Source organism: Pinus tabuliformis, chromosome 2_1, assembly GCF_031772625.1.
Source record: "Pinus tabuliformis cultivar Carrire ecotype Pingquan chromosome 2_1, CPIR1, whole genome shotgun sequence".
NCBI lineage: Eukaryota > Viridiplantae > Streptophyta > Pinopsida > Pinales > Pinaceae > Pinus > Pinus tabuliformis.
The window spans coordinates 644,804,743-644,829,512 of NC_142299.1; the positions used below are offsets into that span (position 1 = coordinate 644,804,743).

The 24,770-nt window shown below is 38.6% G+C and overlaps 2 protein-coding genes across 2 annotated transcripts in view; one reads left to right on the forward strand and one right to left on the reverse strand.

Moving 5' to 3' along the window:
- Positions 1-8,476: 8,476 nt before the first annotated feature.
- On the reverse strand, positions 8,477-10,049 carry LOC149202225 (uncharacterized). Its single transcript, XM_089401523.1, has 2 exons — positions 8,789-10,049; positions 8,477-8,481 (listed from the first exon to the last, which is right to left on the reverse strand). Exons 1-2 carry the CDS (start codon positions 10,047-10,049, stop codon positions 8,477-8,479), a joined length of 1,266 nt encoding a protein of 421 aa, XP_089257649.1.
- Positions 10,050-17,275: 7,226 nt separating this feature from the next.
- Positions 17,276-24,770, forward strand: part of LOC149202226 (ribosomal protein L6 family protein) — a 53,927-nt gene continuing 46,432 nt past the window's right edge. The window contains exon 1 of the mRNA XM_089403136.1: positions 17,276-17,794. The gene's annotated coding sequence lies outside the window, so the exon portion shown is untranslated. The remainder of the gene's footprint in view (positions 17,795-24,770) is intronic.

Genomic DNA, 24,770 nt, shown 5'->3' on the forward strand with positions numbered 1-24,770 from the left:
TCTTTTAATTTATGTTTCATTTGGTTTTAAATTTTGATTTTTGTTTTTTTTTCGGCGATTTTGATTTTTGTTTTTGTTTTTTAAGAATTAAAATAATAATAATAATTAATTTTTTAAGGGATTATATTCTATTTAATTACATTGAAGGTGTTCCTATGATGAATTTGGCTGGACAGATTTGGCCAATAAAAACTTTCCATTTTCGTCTTCCTCCAACTAGTAACTTTTGGTATTTTACCAAGTAGCACTCTCCTTTTCAAATGGCAGCTTCGGTCTTTCAGTCCTGCAAAGCAGGCAACTGCTGCAGTCGTCTGCAAAAAGCATCCGGCGATGAGCCCAAGTTTAAAGATTTACCTTGCAATGAAGTTAATGATAAGGTATCCACCAACTCCCCCATACCAAGCAATGATAATTTCGGTGCAGTGTCATCAGTGTCATTTGTTTCCCATCACAACATGGAATCCGATAATAAAACCGATAATTCAAATTTGTGGTCAGGGTTTAGTGTCCCAGTGGGATTCAATTTAACTCCAACGTCGAGGTTTCGTAGTGTGTCAAGACATCTCTATTTCCATAATAGAAATAGAATTCAATAATGATTATAGAACTTTAAAGTCAGACTTTTGACATTCAACTTTTATTAAATGATGTATCAAAGATTTTCTACAAAGATTGAATTTTATGTATGAGGCATCTTTTATCTTATAATTTGAAATATGATTTTTTAATGAGTATGATTTTTTTTAAAATTATTATTATATGGTATAACACATTAGTTTTGCCTTTGACTCTGTACTAATTTGTCTTCGATCAAAAATTTATGATGCTTATCCATAGTTTAACATTAGGAATTCAATTTTGTTATTTTTTATTATTATTTAAATTTATTTATTTATAAAATGATTGGTTGAAGTTTTATTATGGATTGTTTAGTAACTTCCATTTATATTAATTACTAATTTATTTTTTGGTTTTATTTCTTTTTTATTTAACTTTTTTATTTATTTTTTCATTTTTCTATTATTTTCATTTTATGAATTATAATATTTTCACTATATTTTGAATTTAAGATAACTTATTATTATATTAAAAATATATTTTAATAAATTTAATTATAAACAATTATATATATTAATAAAAATAAAACACACACACACAAACATATATATATTAAAGTGTATATATGTTAATATAAACAATATTAATTAATCATATTTCTTAATTTTTGGTGATGACATTCAATAATACAATATTTTATTAGTTGTTTTATTTTTATGATGAAATTTTTGTCTTTGTTATTTTTTTTGTTTAATTAAACTATATTTAAGATAAGCGACACATAATAGCTACTATGTAGCCCTTGTTGTATTTTGTCATGTAAAATATGTTTTGAGTATGCTCCACAATATACATACATATATATATATATATATATATATATATAAGCATTCAATAATTAAGAGGTATTTAAAATGATTAGGCTATAACTTTTTTTTATACGTATTTAACCCTGTTGTAGCTTTTTCTATCTCCTGTCACAAAATTGTTTCAAAAGATGTAGAAGCCTCCTAGAGACAACCCCTGGGTTGAAGGAAAGGGTCAGTGCCTAGGGCATCCAAAAGGAGTGCATTTGAAGATTATCTCAGGGGTTTCTGTTGCACTCCATATGTCACATAAATTGAAAGAAGACAATTCAAGGATTGGTTCAATGGCCCTTCACCAAGGTATACTCAAGCAGACACACAGATCTAAATACACATGGGTAGATAAGGCTTATCTCAAAGAAGAATGTCTTGATCCTGGTGGAAGACATGTAACAATATGCAACTTAATATTGTTGTTGTAGTATAAATGAACAGGAGGAGACAAAGGAAGGAAAAAATTCAATGCAAAGGCTGGGATAAAACCCATAATCTTAGGCAACAAGTTCCAACAAAAGTATGGAAGAGTAAGGAGGTGAAAATGCAAAAAAAGTGGAGTGCAAATTAAGGTCTCAAGCTCTATGCCTCATGGACACATTTGTCACCAATTAGCATAAGTAAATTTGTGTTTACACAGGTACTGCGGGCTATAAAATAACACAAGTAAATATGTCATTGACATGTGTACTTTTCACTACTTAGAAACATACATACAACCATGAGTGAGAGTGAAACCAACAGCTTCATTACACAATTTCAGAGGAGGAAAGACATACATGAAATGATATACAAAGGGGAAAACATACTGTGCATTGCTCCGATTGGAATCAATAAAATTGTTTCATTAACCTTTGAAGACGGAGTCCAAATCACCATTCCATCACATTTAACAATTGTATAAGCCTGAGCACTTCAATAACAAGCAAACTGAACCAAAATGGAATTGTGTTCTTTGCAATCAGAACTAAGAATTTGCTAAATAGAATTCGGTCCCTTGAATGCAGAAATTGGGAACCTTTCTAAAGTGTTTTTATAAGGAGAGAGGGAGCTTGAAAAGCAGTTACAAAATATCTCAATCATGCTCCAACTGTCTAATAGACTAGTCGTCTCAACACGCGAAGGTTCTGCAACCCAAATCATTACAACAATTTTGATTCCTTTATTTAAAATATGAAAATTGCAGAAAAACAGAAATGGAAAAACTAAATTATGTTTAAGCAAAATAACCCCATGCCATTTCTGGTGATTGCCTCTGATCAAACCATGTCTCTGCCATGACTTTCCTCTTCAGTTACCCGGTCGGTATGCCTGTCGCTTTCCCCTTAACTGCTTTACTACCCCACTTTATGGAGCCGGAAATGATCAACAGTGGTGGCCTTAGTGGTGCTTTGTAACATAGCTGCCGACTAATCCATTTGTATGAACTTTGTGTTACACTATTAAAGCCCCATATGTCCTGTAACATTTCCACAATGCCACTTCGGAGCCGCAACTCATCGTAATTTCATTTAAAGTGGCATTACGAAAACACAACCTTCCGATGTCTTCCACCCTCTCGTGTTTTGCTCCTTATTTCTTCTCAACCATGGGACCATTGTCTGTGACCAAAGACTTTAAAGCATATGGGCTAAAATATTAGAGCCTCCTATCCTCGTAACTTAATTTGAAATGACCTTCCGAAATAGTAAATTTTCGATGCTACTAGGCTCCTTTTCCACTGGCCCTTTTATCACAATTTTGCCACGGAAGCGAGTGCCGCAACCGGAGGCTTATCCCTGAGGGGTTGCGATATTAGAGATTTTCTCTAGCGTAACTCTTTTAAAATGAACATTATGAAATTTGTAACCTTCTGATGCCTCCCAACTACTTTTTGTTTAGCTCCTTTCTATTTTTCCTACATGGGACTAGGTGCGGTGACCAGAGGCTTGGTGCTTGGGTGCTTAAGGCTTCAGGCTTCTGTCAGGGGCCTATCTCCCTTTATAATTCGTGCTTCACCCTCGGTTCCTTCTGATGTTCATGACCAAGTGCCTCCACATATCGAAGCCCCCTTCACCATCAGAACTTTTCAAAGAGGAATTAACATGGGAGTTATGATATTTTGCACTTTTGATATGGCCCATAGCTCTTGGTGCTCGGCCCCAGCTCTGCGCCCTTGGTTCTTTTAGGTCTTTGTGACCAACTGCCACCTGATTTCAGAGCTCCTTCCATCATAGGTTTTCCCAATAAGAATCAAATTAAAATTCTAATGGCCTTTTCCTTCGAAATTCCATCTTAGCCCTTAGGTGCTCCAGCAAACCTTGTGCCCTTGGTCCCTTTGGATTTCCATGACCAGGTGCTAGTGGATTTTAGAGCCCCTCTCATTGGAAGTTTTCAAATTTTGAATTAACTTTGGAGTTACAATGACTCCCACTTCTGATGGGCTCAAAGCTCTTGATGCTCGACCTCTAGTTCTACACCCTTGGTCCTTTGAAGCCTTTGCGACCAACTACCACCTGATTTTAGAGCTCCTTTCATCATAATATTTTGAAAAGGAACTAAAACAAAGTTATGATGGCCTCTTCCTCTGAAACGCAGACCACTGAAGTGACATCATGAGTGGTACCTAATGAGTGGTGGCATATGTCACCCATATTTGTCCCCTTAGGCCCCTAAAAATGCCAAAAATGCCTGCCATGTGTCCTTGTCTCGCCACGTCGTATTGGCATAATCTGCCTTGTCAGCTCATTGGGATCAATCACCAGCTGTCACATGCCTTCTTCAGAGGAGAGAGAAAAGGTCCCTGGGATCTTTGGATTTTCAAAGGTTTCCTAAGTATTTCCCTTTCCCCAATATTTCGACGCTTTTAAAAGAGGCATTTGTTCAGGAGTTACGAGACTCTAATGTTCTGATGGCAAATGTTCCTAGGTCCTGCCTTGTTCTGCGCCCTTTGGCCCTTTGGAACGTTTGTGACCAAGTGTCATCCGATATCAGAAGCCCCCTTTTCATTAGAACTTTTCAAAGTGATTTAATATGGGAGTTACGATAATCTCTGCTTCCGATGGGCTCTAAGCTCTCCATGCTCGACCCCTAGCCCCGCGCCCTTGGTCTTTTGAAGTCCTTGTGGCCAAGTGCCAACTTGCAATCAGAGCTCCTCCTCATCGAGACTTTTTGGGAAAGGATTAATACTGGAGTTACGAGGGTTTCAACCCTCTGAAGAACTCCCATCCGATATCTGGTTCAAATATGATTGACTCTCGAACTTCGACACTCCTCTGTAAAACTCAGCTTCCTCCTTGGCTTTGAAACTTAGGCTTTTTGGCTTGTGGTCTCCTCTTCAAACTTTCAACCTCTAAAATTTGTTCTCCTTTTGACCTTTTTGCACTCATTTGACATCATTTGGAAAAATTTGAACAAGGTGTAGTTGGTGACAACAAAGCCTTTAAATGATAAAACTAATTTAGAACTGAATACAAGTAATGTACGAGATTTTTTTTTTTTTAGACAAAGTTCGGGTGCTATATATTGATCTGAAAAAAAGAAGAGGCAGTTCGCCATACATATAGTGCTTCCTGAGCATTCTGGATCCAAGGAATTACAAAAAGGGTCTCTTCCTTGATCCTTGTTCTAGTATTCCTGCCTCTGAGGCTTCTTAAACTACTGTAAATCCGAACATACTGCAGACACCAAAATTTACAACTACATAACATAATTAATCTATCTCTATGTGACTGATCTTCCTTGCAGTGGACGCTTCTGGGTTAGGATCTGGCTCATTCTGTTTAGCACTAGAAGAGGAAGGAGCATCTTTGAACTTTTTGTCCATCATGAATTTGAGGACAGTTATCGATTCTTCAGCATGGCTACATCTATTGGCCAGGCTGCTAAACTGCTCATGTAAGGAGCTGACTCTGTGAAGGAATAGATTTATCTCAGCCCGATATTTCTCATTAAGAATTCTGTATTGGTCTTCCAGTCTTGCCTCCAGACTTCGAACTTGATCCTCCAGGGCCCGCTGTTGAGCTCGCAGTTCCTCAAATTCAGCCTGTAGATCTCTGCAGTGAAAGCAGTCTTCTGGGCGATCCATTGACGCTGGATAGTTCTTGCCTGTTCTGTTCACTTCTTTAACACAGGAACTCAGGTCTCTCTGCTTATTGCAAGCTACGTCCACAGCGCGCGCAGGGCTGCTGTGTTTTTGTTGGCTACCTCGGACTGCTTGAAGATAGGCGGGAGCGGATTTACTCTTCTGCTCGTGGGCACAGGCTTTCTCAATGTGTTGGAGGGTCATGTAACCCAGGCTATAAATAGAAACTGTCCGCAGACTAGAAGAGCGGGAAGGAGCCCAATTACATCTCCCAATGCTCCAGCTCATGGTCAAAGACTTATCTGGAATTGCACAAGTGATCTGTCTGCGAGGACGATTTTCTCCTGCGTTTCGCTTGATTCCCATACTCTGAGTAGATCTCCCAATCTTATTTCTGATCAAAATCTTGTCTACCATACCTGTTCTGCCAACTGAACTGATTGTTTGTCTGCTGTCATAGATTCTATTATCCACGGTACACCTGCTGTTGACTAGATGTGGAATATTCATGGTAACGGTTGTAAGGAGGAATTGTTGTTACAGCACAGAATACCTTTGGAGCGCTCGCATGCCCTGTTGGCGCACTTGTCAGCCTCCTTGTTCAGTCCACGGAGGATGTGATAAAAGATGACTTCTTCCATTGAGGCGCGAAGGATCTGGTTCCTATAGTTTATCTGCTGTAGAAGGATGTTCGGCGTGCTCTGCCTCTGCGCCATGAGTCTAATGATGATTGCTGAGTCCCCAAACACTATTACCTTCCTTATCCCTAACTTGATCAGCTGAGTGAGGCCCTGGTACAAAGCCAATCCCTCTGCCCTGTTGTTGGACATCTCCCCCAGTCCCCATTCAAACTGAAGTATTCTTTCTCCGTTAGCATTGCAGATGAGACCCCCTGCACCGGCTTGGCCCGGGTTTAATTTAGAAGTGCCATCAAAGAATAAGTAGAACTTATTACAGTTTCTCAACCAGCTCGCAAATTCCGCTTCCTTTAACCTCAACTTCCAAGCCCCGTTTGTTTCTTTCGTTTGTGTCTTTCCTTGGCTTATTTCCTGTGCGCTAGTTATGTTCTCTTGGACATAACTGATCAGGTTCCTCTCTTCCATGCTGTAGTTAGAAGTCTCAATCTTACCTTTGGTGTGGTTTGTGACTGTCTCCACCGCTAAGAACTTTGCCTTGTGACACATAACTCTGATGTTATAGCCTTTCTCCTGGAAAACCCTTCTATTTCGTGCCAACCAGATGCGCCATAGGAGGGTTAGAGGAATGGTATTCCATATCCTTTGCGTCAATTTACTTCTTTTCTCTTTCCATGGACAATTCTTTCTCCATTTGTGAATTGTTTCTGCAATAGTTGCCTGAGGCTCCCATGGAGCATCCCCAATTGAGGCCATCTTTCTCCAGCATTCATCAGCAACCGGGCAATCTATAAACAAGTGTTGTATTGTTTCCTCTGACCTACAGCAGTTCGGACATCTGGATGGTCCCATTATGCCTCTTTTCTTTAAGTTCTCTGCTGTTAGTATTTTCCCTTTCAGGAGCAACCAAATGAAAAATTTGACTTTGGGGGGTGCTTCTGCTCTCCAAACAAGTTTCCATTGGTTCCATATATCCTGTGGGAAGGTGCTGTCACATAGATGTTGGTGCCCCGCTTTGGCCGTGTATTGAGTTCCTGTTGGGTCCCAACGATAACCATCTTGCTTGCCTTTCTGAATCGGAGCTTTGCTGTGGAGGAGGTTCTTTAAGGCAGCAAGACTGGTCTCTAGCTCCCTGGGGTAATCCGGGAACTTCCAACCTATCCATGCTTGGGAGTGATTGTCCCATTGTGATATTTGAGCTAAATACCATATTCCTTTTCCATTGAGCCAGTTTATGGCAGGGGTTGCCTCCATTTTTGATTCAATTGGATGTTGTCCTAGGATTCTGTCTGTGGAGAAATTGATGCTACTCCCCCCTCCTGGGACTTTTGAGATATTTTGAGACATAAAGGGTATGACTTTCTTGCAGAGTTGCCAAATTTTTGTACTATCTCTGTTGGGAATATTGGTTTCCAGAAGTTGTTGCCTTGAGCTGTTCAAGTATTTTGCCTCTAGAACCTTCTTCCACCATGCTGTAGGTCCTGTGATCATTCTCCATATTATTTTAGCTCCAAGAGCTAAATTCAACAATTTTGGAGATCTTATTCCTAATCCTCCCTTTTCCTGAGACTGGATGACATTCTTCCAACTGACAAGGTTGAATTTTCTTTTTTCCGTTTTCCCTCCTTGCCAAAGAAAATGTCTGAGAGCTCTTTCCATTTTATGATGGAAAACAGCAGGAGCTTGACATAAAGAAAAACGATAAATGGGAAGAGAGGCCAAACCTGATTTGAGAAGTACAAGCCGTCCTGCTGGGTTCAGCCACATGGTGCCCCATTGTTGGATTTTTCTCTTTATTTTGTCAAGGATTTCGTTCCATGTGTCAGCTTTCAGCGGTCCCATACTTACTGGCATCCCTAGATAGGTGAAGTGGCTCCAGACTAGATTGTAGGAGACTCCTAATATACTTGCAATGCTATGGATGGTGTGAGTTGATGTGTTCCAACCATATATGCAACTTTTTTGCTGATTGATCTTCCCTCCTGAGTATTCCATGAATTGGTCTAAGATCTTTTTAAAGCGCCTTGCTATAGTGGTGGACGCTCCTCCAATTAGGAGGGTATCATCCGCAAATTGAGAGTGGTTGATGTTCTTTGTTCCTTGCTCAAATTTGATGCCCGTGATTAGACCTATTCTCCTATTGAAGTCCAGGGTTTGGCTAAGGGTCTCGGCCATGAGGATAAACAAGTAAGGAGACAAGGGACAGCCTTGTCTAAGGCCTCTAGAGGATTGAAAAGCAGCACACGGCCTCCCATTGATCAGAGGAGAGATCCAGGGTTCCGATATACAGGCTTTGATCATTGTGATGAAGGAGGAGTCAAAACCCATTTTGTGAAGGACAACAAATAGAAAGGAATGCCTTACCCTGTCAAAGGCATTGGCAAGATCCAGCTTTAGAACAAACCCTTTCTCCTTTCTGCTTATGCTTGAGTGGATAGCCTCTTGCACAAGAAGGATAGAGTCAGAAATGTGCCTATTGGGAAGGAAGCCTCCTTGGTTTTCTGAGATCAGAGAATGAAGATGGGGCTTGAGCCTAGTTGACAGAATTTTTGTGATTATTTTGTATGCTGAGTTACATAAAGATATTGGCCGAAATCTTGAAAAAGTGGAAGGTCTATTCTCTTTTGGGATTAAGGCTAGGTAGGTAGAGTTGGTAAATCCCCCCATTTTGCCTTTCTTTAAAACCCAGCGTATCATCTTGATGAGATCTTTTTTGATCATCTGCCAATGCTCTCTGTAAAAGCTGATTGGAAACCCATCAGGTCCTGGAGCTTTATCTGGGTGTAGACTCCAAATCGCTTTTTGGATTTCTTCTTCTTCTACTTCTTTCTTGAGGTTGCTGTTCATTTCTTGTGTGACTCCTTTGAACAGATGCTGTAACAAACTTGAGTAGTCCTCCTCACCTTTATCCTCAGTCAGAAGGTTTTTGAAGTGATTGGTGGCTGCTTCCTTTATGGAGTCCTGAGTATTGTAGCTGTACCCTTCACTATCCTTAATTGTGCTCACAGTGTTTCTGGCCTTTCGAACTGTAGCCTGCTTATGAAAGTAAGAGGTATTTTTGTCTCCCTCCTGAAGCCAGAGCTGTCTTGACTTCAATCTCCATTTTGTTTCTTCGTCCCTTATAGTTTGTCTCAGCTGAGAGTATAGTCTTGTTTCGTTCTCTTTGGTTTGCTGGGTCAGCCCAAAGGCTTCAATGTTTCGCTGCACTTCCTCCAGATCTTGCTTAATTTTCTTTTTGCTCAACTCAGGCTCTTGGTAATTGTTCTTTGCCCAATTTTTTAAAGCCTGTCTTACTCTCTTTAGTTTTGTCTCCCAGATATAAGTTGGGGAGCCTTCCACGTGTTGTATCCAAGCCTGCCGCACCACGTCGTTTGCTGCAGGGATACGATTCCAAATGGAACAGTATTTGAAGGGGAGAGGTCCTAGCTGACATTGACTATGCAGAGTGAGCGTTATTGGATAATGATCAGAGGCGGAGACATTGAGAATATTTGACTGACCAGTAGTGAAAGTGGACAGATAAGCTATGCTTATGAGGAACCTGTCAAGACGCTCCATGATATTGCCGACTCCTATTCTTCTGTTGCTCCAGGTGTATCTTCGATTCTTGGGCCTGATATCTACAAGGTCTTGCTCCTGCATAATGCTCTCAAGTCGATTTCTGAAAGGATCTGGGGTGAAATGTCCCCCTCTTTTCTCGTTTGCATGCAATACCAAATTTAGATCCCCTGCAATAATGAGATTGTTGTCCTGCTCTTCTTCTATACTAGCTTCCAAAGTGTTCCAGCATACTTCTTTCTCCCTATACTGATTCAGAGCATATATATTGTAGATTACTACCACTGCTCCATCTGTCTTACTTTCTAGATTAACACGGATCCAGTTCTGGTGTATTCTGGTGGAGTTACAGTTCCATTTATTACTGTCCCACATTGTTAGAATGCCGCCTGAGGCTCCTCTTGCTTCGCTTGCACATCCACTGTAACGCTTTTGCTGGTTGATGACTCTATTAATTTCTGATTGATCTTGCTTTGTTTCTTGGATAAGAACGATTTCAGGGTTTTCACTTTGAATTAGATCCTTGAGGGCTACTATCTTGGAGGGGTGCCCTAATCCCCTACTGTTCCAGGATAGTATTTTCATCATGATTTACTGGTTACGTGGAGAGGTGCTCGCCTCTCTTTGCCCTTGTTATTATTTTCTTTGTCCAAGTGCCCAAGAATAAAGGATTCTATAGGAGTCTGAGAGCCCATTGCAATGTCTTTCTGGGTACTTTCTTCTCTCTGTTGTTTGGCCGATTTTCTGCCAGGCCCATGTTTCTTTGGAACATCGCTGGGCGCTCCATGATCCTTTGATGAACTTCTGGTAATCCTGGTGGAGGGGGAGTCAGGGGAGGGGTGAGAAATGAGAGGGGGTGAGGGGTGGAGAGGAGGGTCAGAGGAGGGGAAATCAGGCACTGATTCTTCCTCAGAGAGGGATGCGAAGGGATTAGAGGATGGAGGGATGGGAGGATCGGGAATCCGAGGAGGAGAAGAAGGATGTTGAAGGGGGGGCTGCTGGGAGGAGGAAGAAGGATGCTGATGGGAAGAGGGTTGGAGGGGAGGGTGCTGATGGGAAGGACCAGGGGCTTCAGAGTCCAAAGATTTGGGGGGAAGGGATGATTTTTTCCTTTTAACAGTTTCCCATTGCCCATCTTGCTCTTCTGGTTCAACATTAACTATTTTAGGACATCTATTTGCAAAGTGACCATATTCATGGCATACCTTGCATTTGAAGGGTATTTGCTCGTAATCCAGCTGCTGAATATGGCACCAGTCATCTACTTTCAGTTTGATTGCTTCTGGCAGTCCTCGGCCCAGATCAACTTCAACGCAAATCCGCGCACAAGCCTGCATGTTATCTTTGGGTTCACTGCGGTCTATGTATTTTCCAACCGCGTTCCCTATTGCTTTCACAGAGTCATCCCCCCAGCAGTGGAGTGGGAGGTGGGGCAGTCTGACCCAGACTGGAACCGCACTTGGTATATCAAGTTCAGGATCGAAATCCGGGGTCCATTTATTGAGATAGAGGCCCCTGGAATCCATAAAGTAAGGCCCGTTTCTGAATATTAGATCTTTATCCTCTTTGGTTTCAAAATGAAAGGTAAAATATCCTCTACCACAGAATCTGATGGATATTTTGCCCTGGATCTTGTCCGACCAATTTCTTTCGACCCATCTTTGCACTGTCTTGGGTGATGGCCATAGTCCTGTAAATTGCCCGATTAACCCTTTCTCTGCTAAAGAAATGGCTGCCATGCGTGGAATGGTCGGAGGCAGAAGAACTTCCTGTAAAACATCCAGCTTCTTCACAAACTTTGTTGCTGTTGGTCTAGGTCTTTGCGGAGGGAGAGACTTTACCAGGTTTGAGAAAGCTCGTTGCAGCTCCGGATCCCCACTAGGCGGATCCGGAGGATCCATGATTCAGCTCGATCAGTCGGCTCCAGGCAGGCTCAGGCGCAGGCTTCAGGCGCGCGCGCAGCAGCAGTTTCATGGATTGTATGTTCAGAGATTTTTTTTTTTTTTTTTTTTTTTTTAATTAAAAAAAAATCTTTATAAATATAATCTAAATATAATATAGAATATAATGTATAATGAAAATGTTTTAAATTATAAATTTGGAATATGACTTTTAAATGTATCTAATATTTTAAAAGTTTACCTGAATTTTTTTATTTTTTTTTAAGTAAAGTAATATTAAAAATAATGGAATTTGATTAAAATAATTTATTTTAAATAATATTATACTAATAAATTAAAATTAAATATGTAAAGAAATTTATTTCACAATGAAGAATGTTTTGAAGATCATTCACATTTTAGCTTTAAGTAATCTAATTTTGTTGGAAAGATTGCAATAGATGTTGTCTTGCACAACATACGATATAAATAACCCAACAAGTTGGTAAACACCAAATTTAAGTAATCTATTCTAATTTTGTTGGAAAGATTGCAATCGGTGTTATCTTGCACAACAAACGATATAAATAACCCAACAAGTTGGTAAACACGACATTTATACTAGTGAGTTTAGATATTTACACTTAATGTTTTAAATTCACAAATTTAATATTTTTTTCAAATATATATATTTTTAATTTAAATTTGATATAAATTTGAATTATAACAAGTTGCATTGATATAAATTTTGAAAATACATATTCAATTTGAATGGTAAGAAATATATATAATATACACACTAGCCTAAATTTATTTTAACTTCATATTTACCAAACATTGAGAAAGATCAAATCTCTTGAGGTGAAAACCTCATTTGTACTTCAAAAGATCATAGTTAAGATATATCTAGGCTATGCCAAAGGGTCTAAGTAAATATGTCTTTCATATCTCAACAATTTTAATTCTTATATATATAGATTTTATTTAAAAATAAATTAATTATTTTTTAATTGATAGTGGTGGGCAAAAATGTGTTTGTCAAAAAATATGAGCTTTTCACATTGTATTTTAGACTTTTTTTCAATAGTTTTATCTTCCAAAACAAATTTTGAATAAAATTATAATTTGAGTATTATATCTCTAAGTTATCAAGAAAAAATAGTTCATTATGTTTTAGACTTTTTTGAAGAGTTTTATCTTCTAAAATAAATCTGGAATAAAATTTCAATTTTAGCTTTATCTATTTATGTTATTAAGAAAAAATAATATATTTCAAGTCTCGTATTTTGTATGGCCTTTACATAGCAATTTTTTTGTAAAAAATTATTATACTAATAAAATTAAATTAAAAAAGCAAAGAAATTTAATTTATAATGAAATATGTTTTGAAGGTTCTTACTCTTAAACATTTTACCTTTTAAGTAATTTAACTTTGTTAGTCTTTCTTCTTAAACATTTTACTTTTAAGTAATTATAACGAAGGTGTTCCTATGATGAGTTTGGTTAGGCAGATTCGGCCAATCAAATTCTTCCATTTTCGTCTTCTTCTAGCAAGTGATTTTTAACCACGAGGCACTCTCCTTTTCAGATCACAACTTTGGCTTTTCAGCTTGGCAGAGCGCTGGCCAATGTCGTCATCCGGAAAAAGCATGGTGACGATGAGCCCATGCTTTCGAGAGCGGATTTGCTGGGAAACAGAAGAGTTGCTTAAATATGTGCCGACACATGTAAAATGATGCACATTCACCTCTAATCGACTGTTACATAAGGCCAATTCCATAGTTGTTTTGCCAACACCTCCCATATGGTACACCCCAATAATGAACACCTCTCTCTATAGTAGAGTCATCTAATTTCAAATTTGTTTTCTAACCCCACTTCAAAACTAGGCTTCACTTACCCGTCATAACTGCAAGGAGCCTCATCAAAATCTCCATCAAACATATCATCTGCACCCATTTGTTCAAGAATCATGGCATTCTCACGAGGTTCTTTGTCGAGCTTGAACAAGTGTTTGAAGATTGTTTCATTCTTCTTTCTCTCATTCATTGGCTGAAAATCGTAAAAATGGCGAAAACTCTTCAGCTATGCTACATGATTTTTCACCTCAAGGAACATGTTGACATGCATGTGATATTGGAGGAACTCACAGATCTCCTTTTCCAGCGGGTGGAATTGAAAGACATATACGAGGTTATGAAAATGGTTGGTTTTCTCACACCATTTCATCAATTCATGAGCATGTTTAGGAAGTGTTTGTTGATAGTATTTTGTTCCTTTTGGGGCTTTTGTAAATCAATAAATAGATTTGGTGAAATATTAGAATAAGGTTCATGAGCAACACATGTAATCTACAACATGTTGCAATTAATCTCTCCATCCTATAAGGGTCAATAACAGGTATCTCAAAATCAAATTTTTGTAACTTTTCTCCTTTTGATATGTCTAGCAAGTTTCCGTGGATCAAAATTTTATCATGGTGCAATGCATTGGTTGAAGTTTAAGAGTGGAAATTTATAACTATCCATGGGTAATTGTGGTGAAAATGTGAGTCATGTGCGGTGCACCATACATTCAAGGCGATTTAATTATTAGTTATGTTACTTTGCATGCTCCTGCCTTAGTCTAACCGTTATTTGGAAACTTTTTGGGCATTTTGTTTTTCAAATTTTAATGTGTTATAAATTATAAATTTGATATTTAATTTTTTTACAATTAATTGAATTAATTTATATATTTACATACACATTTTGAAATTGAATTTTTTTCTATATTCAAAAATATATTTTAAATAACAATTTTTTTATTGCCAAGCTAAAAATATAAAATAATTCAACAAACAACCAACACCCATTTCTCTATGTATCATTTCTTTATGCAGTTACTTGATATTTACACCAAAGGTGTTCCTATGATGAGTTTGGCTGGGCAGATTCAATCAATCAGATCCTTCCATTTTCATCTGCCTCCAACAAGTGATTTTTTACCACCTCACACTCTCCTTTCAAAAGATTATGTTAGTTCATATTTCGTTTACTTTGGAATCAATTATAATTTATTTAAATATTTATTTGCAGGCTTTGGTGGCAATGTGTTCACATGAAAGATAAATTCTTCGGTTAATCGTATCTCTAAGTTTAAGAGTGGTTCCAACCTTTGGACAATTTTTTGTTTACTTCTTTGAAGTTTTCCTCTGGATTGTATTGGCATGATTCTCTTATACTCTTGTGAAGTATCTAAAAAAATGGCATGAGGCCTTCCAAATGTCATCGAAACTCCAAACCTCTAAGCAAATCCAATAGCCATGTTTGCTTTGAAGTCCCCCAGAGACTTCGATATTTGTTAAAGCCAACAAATGTGGCCATGACAACCTTAACACCATTGGCATGTGAATTTCTAACGAAATGAAAGTAATCCCAGACCTCCCATTCATTTCTAGGATACTACACAAGAACATCAAATTAGTGTCGACTAGACCAATGGAATCTTGTAAGAGGACCCATTGTGCAACCTAGGGAACAAGTCGTTGGGCTCTATGACCTCGACAAAGATCGCTCTTGCACCTTGGCAGAAATTTGGGCTTGACAACATCGTATGGCAGAGAAAAGACAGCTAATCGGACGTGACACACCTGGGGCAATGTATGTCAACACTTTGTGCTCATGCATAGGTTGTGAGCAATGGGGACGCCTCGTGGTGCTTGCATTGGAGAGTTTAATAGAGGATCTTCTCAAATCTTCTATTTCTTCTATTTACCTTTACACCTTTAGAGGAAATTGCTAGTTTTTAAATAGATGTAATTTTCAACAAGGGTTTCAACAACATCATACAACAGGGGTTCCCCACAGATTGGATAACTAGTCTGACAATACCTCTTTTCAAGAGTGGTGATGTCAATAATCCCTCCAATTATAGGACCATAATGAGAAACCCCTTGTTTGCAAAGTTATTTGAAAGCATGTTAGAAAATAAAATCAGTAAGTGGGTAGAAGAAAGAGATAAACATGCTAAAGGGCAAGCACGTTTTAGAACTAAACAATCCACAGTTGATCATGGTATAACTTTAAGGCACATCACTAAAAAAATTTGGGAGAAAAAGGAAGAAGCCTTTTGTTGCTTTGTTGATTTCAGAAAAGCCTTTGACATGGTTCCTAGGGATAAGCTTTGGCACAAAACGGAGGAACTCGGGGTTCCCAGGCATTTGAGAGCAGCGGTGCATAGGTTGTATGAAGAGGTGAAAGTCAAAATTAGAACTTTAGAAGACATTTATAAAAGTTTTAGAAGTGATATTGGGGTCAAGCAAGGTTGCCCATTGTCTCCTACCCTTTTTGGTTTATATATCGACAAACTTGAAGAGTGGCTAAATTCGCAAGGGGGTGACGATATCCATTTGAGCAAGTTCGTTATAAGGCTTCTTTTGTATGCAGATGACCTTATTCTGATTGCTAAATTTGCTCTTGGCTTGCAAGAACACTTACTTTCTCTTGAGCAATTTTGTAGAAGGGTGGGGATGCAAGTCAATATTAGGAAAACGAAAGTAGTGGTTTTCTCTAACAAAAGAAAACATAACCAACATAAGTTCTATTTTGAAGACAACATTATGGAAGAAGTTGTAGATTACAAATACCTCATAATTGACTTTAGCAGAAATCTACGCTGGGATGGCTGTAGAAAGAAAAGAACTTTGGGGGGTTGGAAATCATTTTATGCTTTTCAAAACAGATGTAGAGAGGTAGAGTTATAGCATTGGAAAACCACTCTAACTCTTTTTGGGCTTTTAATGATTTCGGTGATTCTATACGATTGTGAATTGTGGGCGAGTAGTACATCCGAGATGCAGTGGAAACAAATTGAGAAAAAATCCAGAAGCGTTTGATTACAAACAAATTCAAAATTAAAAGTGCAATTCCTTATGCCATCTTGTTAAGTGAAACAGGCGCTGCTCCTATTGAAGCAATTACTATGGTTTAAGTCATAGGTATTTAATTTTTTTTGCAAAAAGCGTATATAGGGGTCAATATTTCTTGGAGAGCCAAAATTCTTAGCAGTTGTCTATAACGCGACTCTTTGAAAGTCTTTTCGGCGGGTTTTTCCGGTCGAAATCCGGCAGGAATTTATTGGAATCGCAAGTTTGATAGCTAGTTTCTGCACAATGAAAGCGTCTCAGGGGTTTTCGAGGGTGCTGAATCCAAATATGCAGTTAAAAAACCATTTTAACTGCAACAAATCAAGATTTAATCTCAATTTCTTCCGCCGGATTCCGTCACCGGAATCTTCAAAAAGTCGCATTATAGACAACTCCAAATTCTTATTGCTCAATTAAGGACTAATTGTCATCAAATCCATTGTGAAAAAGGGCACTGGAAAAGCCAAAAGAAGTGTGGGAGGAAAGAGTAAGTATTTTTTGCTATTCTAGAAAAGTGGAAACAAAAAAACATTTCATCTTAGAATGCGAGGCCTTCAAACTTATGCAGATATTCAGGGAACTAGCTCTTGGTATAATCTATTCACCGAGGGGTTTGTCGAGAAATTGGGAGCGTTTATTGTGAGACTTCACAGGAAAAGCACTCAATACAAGAAACAGATGAAGAAGTAATCTGTGCCATATACTATTTTTAGTGTTGTGATCATTAAAATAATTTCATTTCATTGTTTTTTTTTTTCAAATTAAGTTTTATAAGAAAAATTAAAACAACGATAATATTAAAAATGGCCAAAGAAAAGCAAACAAGAAGAAGAAAAGAATCAGGGGCCATCGAGCCACTTTTCCCGGCGGCCGAGTAACCGCTCCATCGTTCTCCTTATTCCGGCCCCCTCCGCAGCCATCGAGCCTACCAGGTCCGTAGGCCTTCTAAACCCCGCGGCCCACACAGATAACCGAGCTACAATTCAGCGCAGGGCTTCGTGATTCTCAGCCCGATTTCCCCACGCAGCCAGACATTCCAGCTCTCTTCTTGAGCTGTCGAGCCACCCTTTTTTTGTTTCTCTCTCACTCCATGATTTCCACGCAGCCCCTGGATGATTCGGCTTGATACACTCTCAAAGATCCCTGCGTGGCATCACAGTGGCTCTGTGCTGTGTATGTCGGCCTATTCTCCAGCTTCATAGCTAATCACATCGGACGGCCCCTCTCGAGCTCCCCTTTGCGCACGGCTACAGGCATCGGGTCGCCCGTAAGCAGCTGACTCTTTTTGACACAGCTTGATTCAACCCTAGCTCAGCCACCTGTAAACTTACCAGGTAAATTTCGATTCCTCACTGGCAAGCTTAAATTCACTCTCATATTTCCTGAATTTGCGTATTTAAAAAACAAATTGATTCATTCTGCGTTAAATTTTGGGACGATTTAAAAACTGGTGTATTAATACAAATTTACTTGACAACAGATTGAGTTGCGTAGGTAATATTTCATTTACTGAGAATGTGAACAAATATCACCCTAACAACCTGATGCATGAATTCATTTAGGAGATAATTTTTTTTTAACACACCAGTTGATTGATAAGACTTGTCACGGTAATCTGGGGTTAAATCATAATTGGCCGAATCAAAGATAATAATGATTTCATGGTTATTTTAATGTTCAAGTTCGAGTTTATTTGGAACATTGATAATAGAAGAGCATTGCCCTTCGTAGCAGAATCTAGGGCACATTTCACGTTGTTTGCATGTTTTTGAAGCCTAGGGTTTTAGGGTAAAATTTTAATGAACATTTCTATTGTGGTGTGATTACCATCACTTTGATCCATGCAACAAGCTTAGATTACTAGTGCAGGGATCAACTGCATTATACTCTTCATTAGACATGGATGAGGAGCAAAATGGGGAAGGAAGTCAGTCCTAGATGCAAATCTTAAGTAGAAGACAAAGAAGCCATCCAAGCTTTCTGTCCCTGAAGATGGGTGAAGCGTTCACTGAAACGTCGAACACCGCATGGAATAACACAGTGTTCTAGAAACTCTCATCATCAAGAAACCATCTAGTCAAGTTGGTGTTGTGCAGAGGCAAGCGCAGAGGTGGAGGCCTGTCTTATACCTATAGGCTATCAATTCCCTCTTCTCTACTTATATTCCTATCAAGTGATCCAATATAAAAGTGGACGAAATCCATGATAGGCCATCTTTGATATCCCAACATGTACGTAAGATAAAAGTGAAAACTCTTGCTCATTTGAGTGATCTTTCTATTGAACGTGACAACGTGTTATTATTATTAATATTTGGTGTCGAAAACAGATGGATTGATATATCAATCAATGGAATCCATCTGTCAGCATTGTACAAGGTTTGAAGTTGGAACCATCAACCTCTATAGTATGAAGAGTTGGGACCAAGCCTTTGTAATTTGAGGTAAACTTACAATATTTACAATGTCTTTAGGAGGTATACTTCAACAAAAACTTTCCATATGATTTTTGTTCATATCGTACCAAATTCGATTACGAACTTGGGAACTATGCTTTGTGTTGAGAAATCTATAGGGCAAAAGTTAGGATGATTTCTCTTTACTTGATAACTGCTTGTGATATCTTTTTACTTTTTCTTACTTATTAGCTTCTTCTCTTTATATTATGTTTGTTCTTATCATCAAACAACTACCAAAACATGAAGAACAATAGTACACAAGAACACAGGATATAGGTTGCAAGCCAGGGCCAAAACCTCTCTAACTTGAGAGGAAAACCTGTAAATCTCTTCTCTTCTTATAGATTTTTCAATTGACGAATTCCAAGACCTCTAGACCAAGACTAATACCTTTCCAAGACCAAGTCCGACCTTTCCGACGACGTGTTTCGTTTGTCCAAGTCAAGCCCAGTCAAATATCTTCCAACAACACAACTTCGATTTCCAGCTACAGATTTTCGGTCTCTACTGCAGGTTTGAAATTTTCGGCCTTCCCAGCAGCAGCTGCTGCCACACGTGTGAGCTCGATCTAGCCTTCCAAGGGTTCTTCAGACCTTCGCTTAACTTTCTCTAGCTTCTAGGGCTTGAGGATGACCTAATGAGCCTTTCACTGACCTTCTTTCTGCACTTTCTTTAATTTCGATCTTGCAGCATAAAAACCCTAACCAACAACAAAAACCCTAGCCTTCCTTTGCACGTGTGAGAGAGAATGAGCCCAAAAACACTTCTTTTTCGTCCTTCTCCTTCTTCGCTAGCCTTCTTGTCCTTCGAGTAGATGATGAGAAGTGAGTGAGTGAACAAATGAGGTCGAGTTCCCTCCTTTATATAGGCTTCTAAGGTGGACATGGCTTCTTAGCTGTCAGGCCGACTTGGTCTTGGAAGGTATTTTGACACTTTTAATTACAAAAATAATTCTTTTTGCAAGTTACAATGTGTCCGAGGAGGTCTTCAATTTATGATGATGACTCTTTTGAATTCTTGACTTAGGACAAACCCTAGAAGCACTCAATGGGTGCTTGACCTATAAAATAAAAGACCTTGAGCATGAAACCCATGCTCCAAAAATAACTATAATAATAATTTTTCTTTCATTTTACAATATACAAAAATCAAAAGTACATTTCATATTTCTGAAGACCGAATCTAGTTACACATTTTTCAACACTCCCTCTTAACTAGGGAGGTATTCATAAATGGTAAATGGACATTCTCAATCTGAAGAGATCTCATTAGAAGAGTCGGATTGGTAACCCATCTGTTTAGCATCATAACAACAAACATTGTCACATAGCAAGGCCTTGACTAACAACTCTCTCTCCACAAGATCAGAGCACAATGCCGATGAGACCAATGATTTATAAACGCCATCATCATGGTCTCTCAAGGCACATACTCCACCCGTGTGTTCACAGAGCATGGCCTTCTTGGACTATTCTTATCTTGGATGCCCTACCTCATCCTCAAAGAGTATCAGATGCCAGATGTTTACCTTGTTAATTTCTTAGGGCTAAAGTTGTTCTTTGCTTTGATAATTGCATTACATATTTATTCACCCCATAACATTATCATATCAAATGCAATTATGTAGAAAGAACAATATCATCAATAATGCAATGGAAAGAACATCAGAAAAAAAGTAAGTACACATAGAGACACCAAGATTTGGTTGGAGACCAGGGCAAAACCCCACAAGGGGGAAAACCCATAATTCTTCTTCTTCCATTAGATTTCATCGAAAGTTCAACAGAGAGGATCAAAGTACAAATTTCGTAAGACTTGTTCACAACTTTGTTTGTGAACAAGTTACATGGATAATGCAACTGATATCAAAATTTCATCATACAGTTAATAGGGGTTTCACCATATAAATGCCACCACAACTACAATGTTGCCATATATATAATTGGGATACTAATGATGCCAATAATGCTGAACATACAACCCTATTGCTGAGTGATACCATACTAATCATACTGCAATCATGTATAATGGTGGACTGTGCCAAAGAATGACTGGAATCAACCATTCATATAACACAGAGATACCATTGCAAAACCATAGGGCCATATCATATGAGTTGCAGAGGAATTGAACCACACATGTTGGAGAGATATATTATACCGATCTCAGAGATCATAATTTCAACACCATTCATTGGATAGACTGCAGAGATTATATCCATCGCAGGGTTACCATTCAAGACTATTCATCGCATAGTTACTTAAATCACTGACAAGAATCATTACTGTATGCCAAAACCGAGAGGCAATTGTGAATCTTTCTGAGGTAGTGTCATCAATAAATATATATAGCAATGCAAAGACGATATTCTGTGCTAAGCAAAGTTCTGAAATAAAATGCCAAGCGAAGTTCTGTTCTGAGATGCCACGCGATGTGATGTATAGAGACTATATCACTGTGCCATCCATGTGATCCTATGAGATCATATTACTGTGCCATCGATGCGATATATAGAGACCATACCATGGTGCCATCCATGCGATGCAATAGAGAAGCTCGATCCACGCAAAGATAACGAGTGATAGATTTATTAAGTGTGAGCCATGAACAAACAAAACCAAGTTGAACTGTAGAGATATATTGAAATCGAATATGTATCGAACCTCCTGAGACAAATCTTCCGTTTGTAGAGATAAAAGCGAACCCAAATAAAAATAGTGATGCCCAAGTTAGTGCGATGTTAGGAGTGTGATATCCACAAAGATATATTCGAACCACACGATAAAGCAAACCACAAACTTTATCTAATTCACCGATCCATGTTCGGACCATGAGCTATGAAGCTCTATATATATATACAAATTGATGTAGATACTTCTAGATGGATTGAGCCGGAATCCGACTTGATCTTGGGGAGGGAATTTTAATTTTGATTTTAATTTCAAAATATTTCTCTTTTAATAATAGTATACCCAAGATTATTTTATTTTATTTTATTTATTTTTGGTTCTTTCTTTTAAATGGATTTCTCAAAAGAAATTCTTCCCGATGCCGCCTCATAATTTAACATACCCAATCCTCCATTCTATCTTCCCATGTGAGGACAAGTATGATGTGTCTATCTCTCCCTCTCAACTAGGAAGGATATATCAACCAGACCAAGCTTGTCTCTCAAATATACAAGCTTCTTATTAGGAAGAGATTTTGTCAATATGTCAACTACCTGCTCATCGGTGGAGATATATTGTAGCTGCAACACACCATCTTGCACTAGCTTCTGAATGTAGTGATACTTGTTGTTTATATGTTTTGTCTTTCCATGAAACACTGGGTCTTTAGACAATCTTATACAACTGGTGTTATTACAATGTATCATTGTAGGGTCCATTGGTCCTTCAAAGAAGTCGGACAACAACTTCTTCAACCAAAAAACTTCTTTGTTTACTTCACAAGCTACAATATATTAAGCCTCAACACTACTCAAGGCAACAAATTCTTTCTTTCTGCTCATCCATGAGACCATGGAGGATCCCAAGCTAAAACATCCTCCTGTAGTGCTCATTCCATCTTGCTCACTGCCTCCTTAGTCGAAATCTGTATATCTAATCACGTGGACATCATTCCTTCTATTTCAAGCAGTAGTGGATTGTATCTTGTAGATATCTCAGAATGTGCTTGGCTACTATCCAATGATCATGCTTCGACTCAACTTGGAATTGACTGAGAACATTTACTGCAAAACATATGTCTGGTTGAGTATTCACTAAGTACATCAGTGAGCCAATCAATTGTCTATACCTAGTTGGATCTACCGGGCTTGATTCAGAACTCCTTAATCTTTTCAAGTTTGTGATCATTGGGGTTGTCATTGGTTTGCAATTCATCATGTCAAACCTTTTCAACATCTTGATCACATACTTCCATTGACCTAGATAGATCTCATCAGGTCCTTGCCAGACTTCTAGTCCCAAATAGTAGTGCATCAACCCAAGATCCTTCATATCAAATTTTGCTGCTAGCTGCTTCTTGCATTCTTGGATTCGACCTTCCACACCTGTCAAGAGAAGATCATCCACATACAAAAGAATAATCACAGGCTCACTTTTTACAACCTTGATGTAAAGGTTCAGATCAACATAATTCTTTGTGAAGCCCAATCTTTGTAGGTATGCATCTATCCTAGCATACCATGCCATTGGTGCTTGCTTAAGGCCATATGGTGCCTTCTTCAACCTGCAAACATAAGTCTCTCTATCTTTGACTTCAAATCCCAAGGGTTGCTCTATATAGACTTACTCATCAATTGTGCCATTCAAGAATGCAGTCTTGACATCCATTTGATGTATATTCCATCCCATCGATGCTGCCAAAGAGACCAGTGATTGTATAGTTGTATACCTTGTTGTTGGAGCAAATGTTTCTTCATAATCTATGCCTTCTTGTTGAGAGGAGCCCCTAGCCACAAATCTTGCTTTATACTTGTCAATACTTCCATTTGCCGCATGTTTAATCTTGTAAAGCCACTTGGAAGTTACACCAGATTTGTCTTTAGGCCTTGGTAGGATCTCCCAACTCCATTTTTCATTATCGATTGATATTCTTCATTCATGACATCCTTCCATTCTTGATGTTTGATAGCCTCATCAAAGGTGGATGGCTCTGCTTCTATTAACTTCGTCATATATGCTGCATACCTTGAATATCTTTTGGGCTTCTTGTTTTCTCTAAATGTGCCTTTAGCTGCTTCATGACCTTCTACATCTAGTAGTGTAGATTTCAACCAGTTAGGTCTTTTTTTGGTTTCAGGGATTACCACAGGTTGTATAGGTTCACTGACCTTCATCTAAATGATTTGATTCTTCTTCTTCCCTAGTAACTTCCTCTTCAAATACATGAAGTTCTTCATCATCAAAATCCATAGGGAGATCTCTTGATTTCTTGAATGCAATGCTTTCATCAAATATCACATCTCTATTGACTTCTATTTGGTGTCCTTTTATGTAGATTTTATAGTCCTTAGAAGAATTACTATAGCCAACAAATGTTCCCTTCATGCTTGATGGATCCAACTTCTTTCTCTTGTCCTTTGGTATATGAATATAAGCAAGACAACCAAAGATTCAAAGATGATCCACGCTTGGTGTCTTCCTTTTATGAGTATAATTCATATAAAAATAATAAATGTAAATATAAATATAATAATAATAAATAATAATTAATTAACTAATAATTAGTTAGTTAGTAATGAAGAGGCATGTCTCCCGGATGCGGGTGATTAATTGCGCCGGTACTACGTAGCTCATCTGGGCTGGCAAGTGGCTTGATCACATGGCCACCCATGCGGCAACCAAGATGCTGACCGCCACAATTAATGGCGATTTAATGATGTTTGAAAACCAAAACAAAAAAAATTTAATGCTGGGTGAAAGCCGAGAATTTCTCACCCAGATCCATAATATGGAGAATTCAAATAGCCATCCCACCATTCTGCCTCCTCTGGCCTATAATTGCCTCCCCGAAGTGGCAGAGCCGAGCTCTAGAACGACTACGGGAAGAAGGTGCCAGCTCCTATGTTGCATTGAAATGATTGAAGGTGCCCATTACTCGCACAACCGGTTTTGCTGTTTTAGAGAGGCTGCTTCGGCCCTGAACTTTACTTCTGGTAACCGAATTCCCCACTCTCCTGCCTCTACGAGTTACTCCAAGCTTCCTACTGCTCCTCCAAGCCTTGTTTAAGGCACAAAATGAGAAGTAGGAGGGGTAGCAGCAGGGGCAGAACAACTTGCCCTCCCTCGCCGCCCCTCACTGACTCTACTGCGGCGGATTCCTCCTCGCCCACGACTGCTACTCAC

Bases quoted from the DNA above. Each gene is read 5' to 3' on its own strand.
- LOC149202225 (XM_089401523.1), bottom strand. From the start codon at position 10,049: ATGTGGGACAGTAATAAATGGAACTGTAACTCCACCAGAATACACCAG.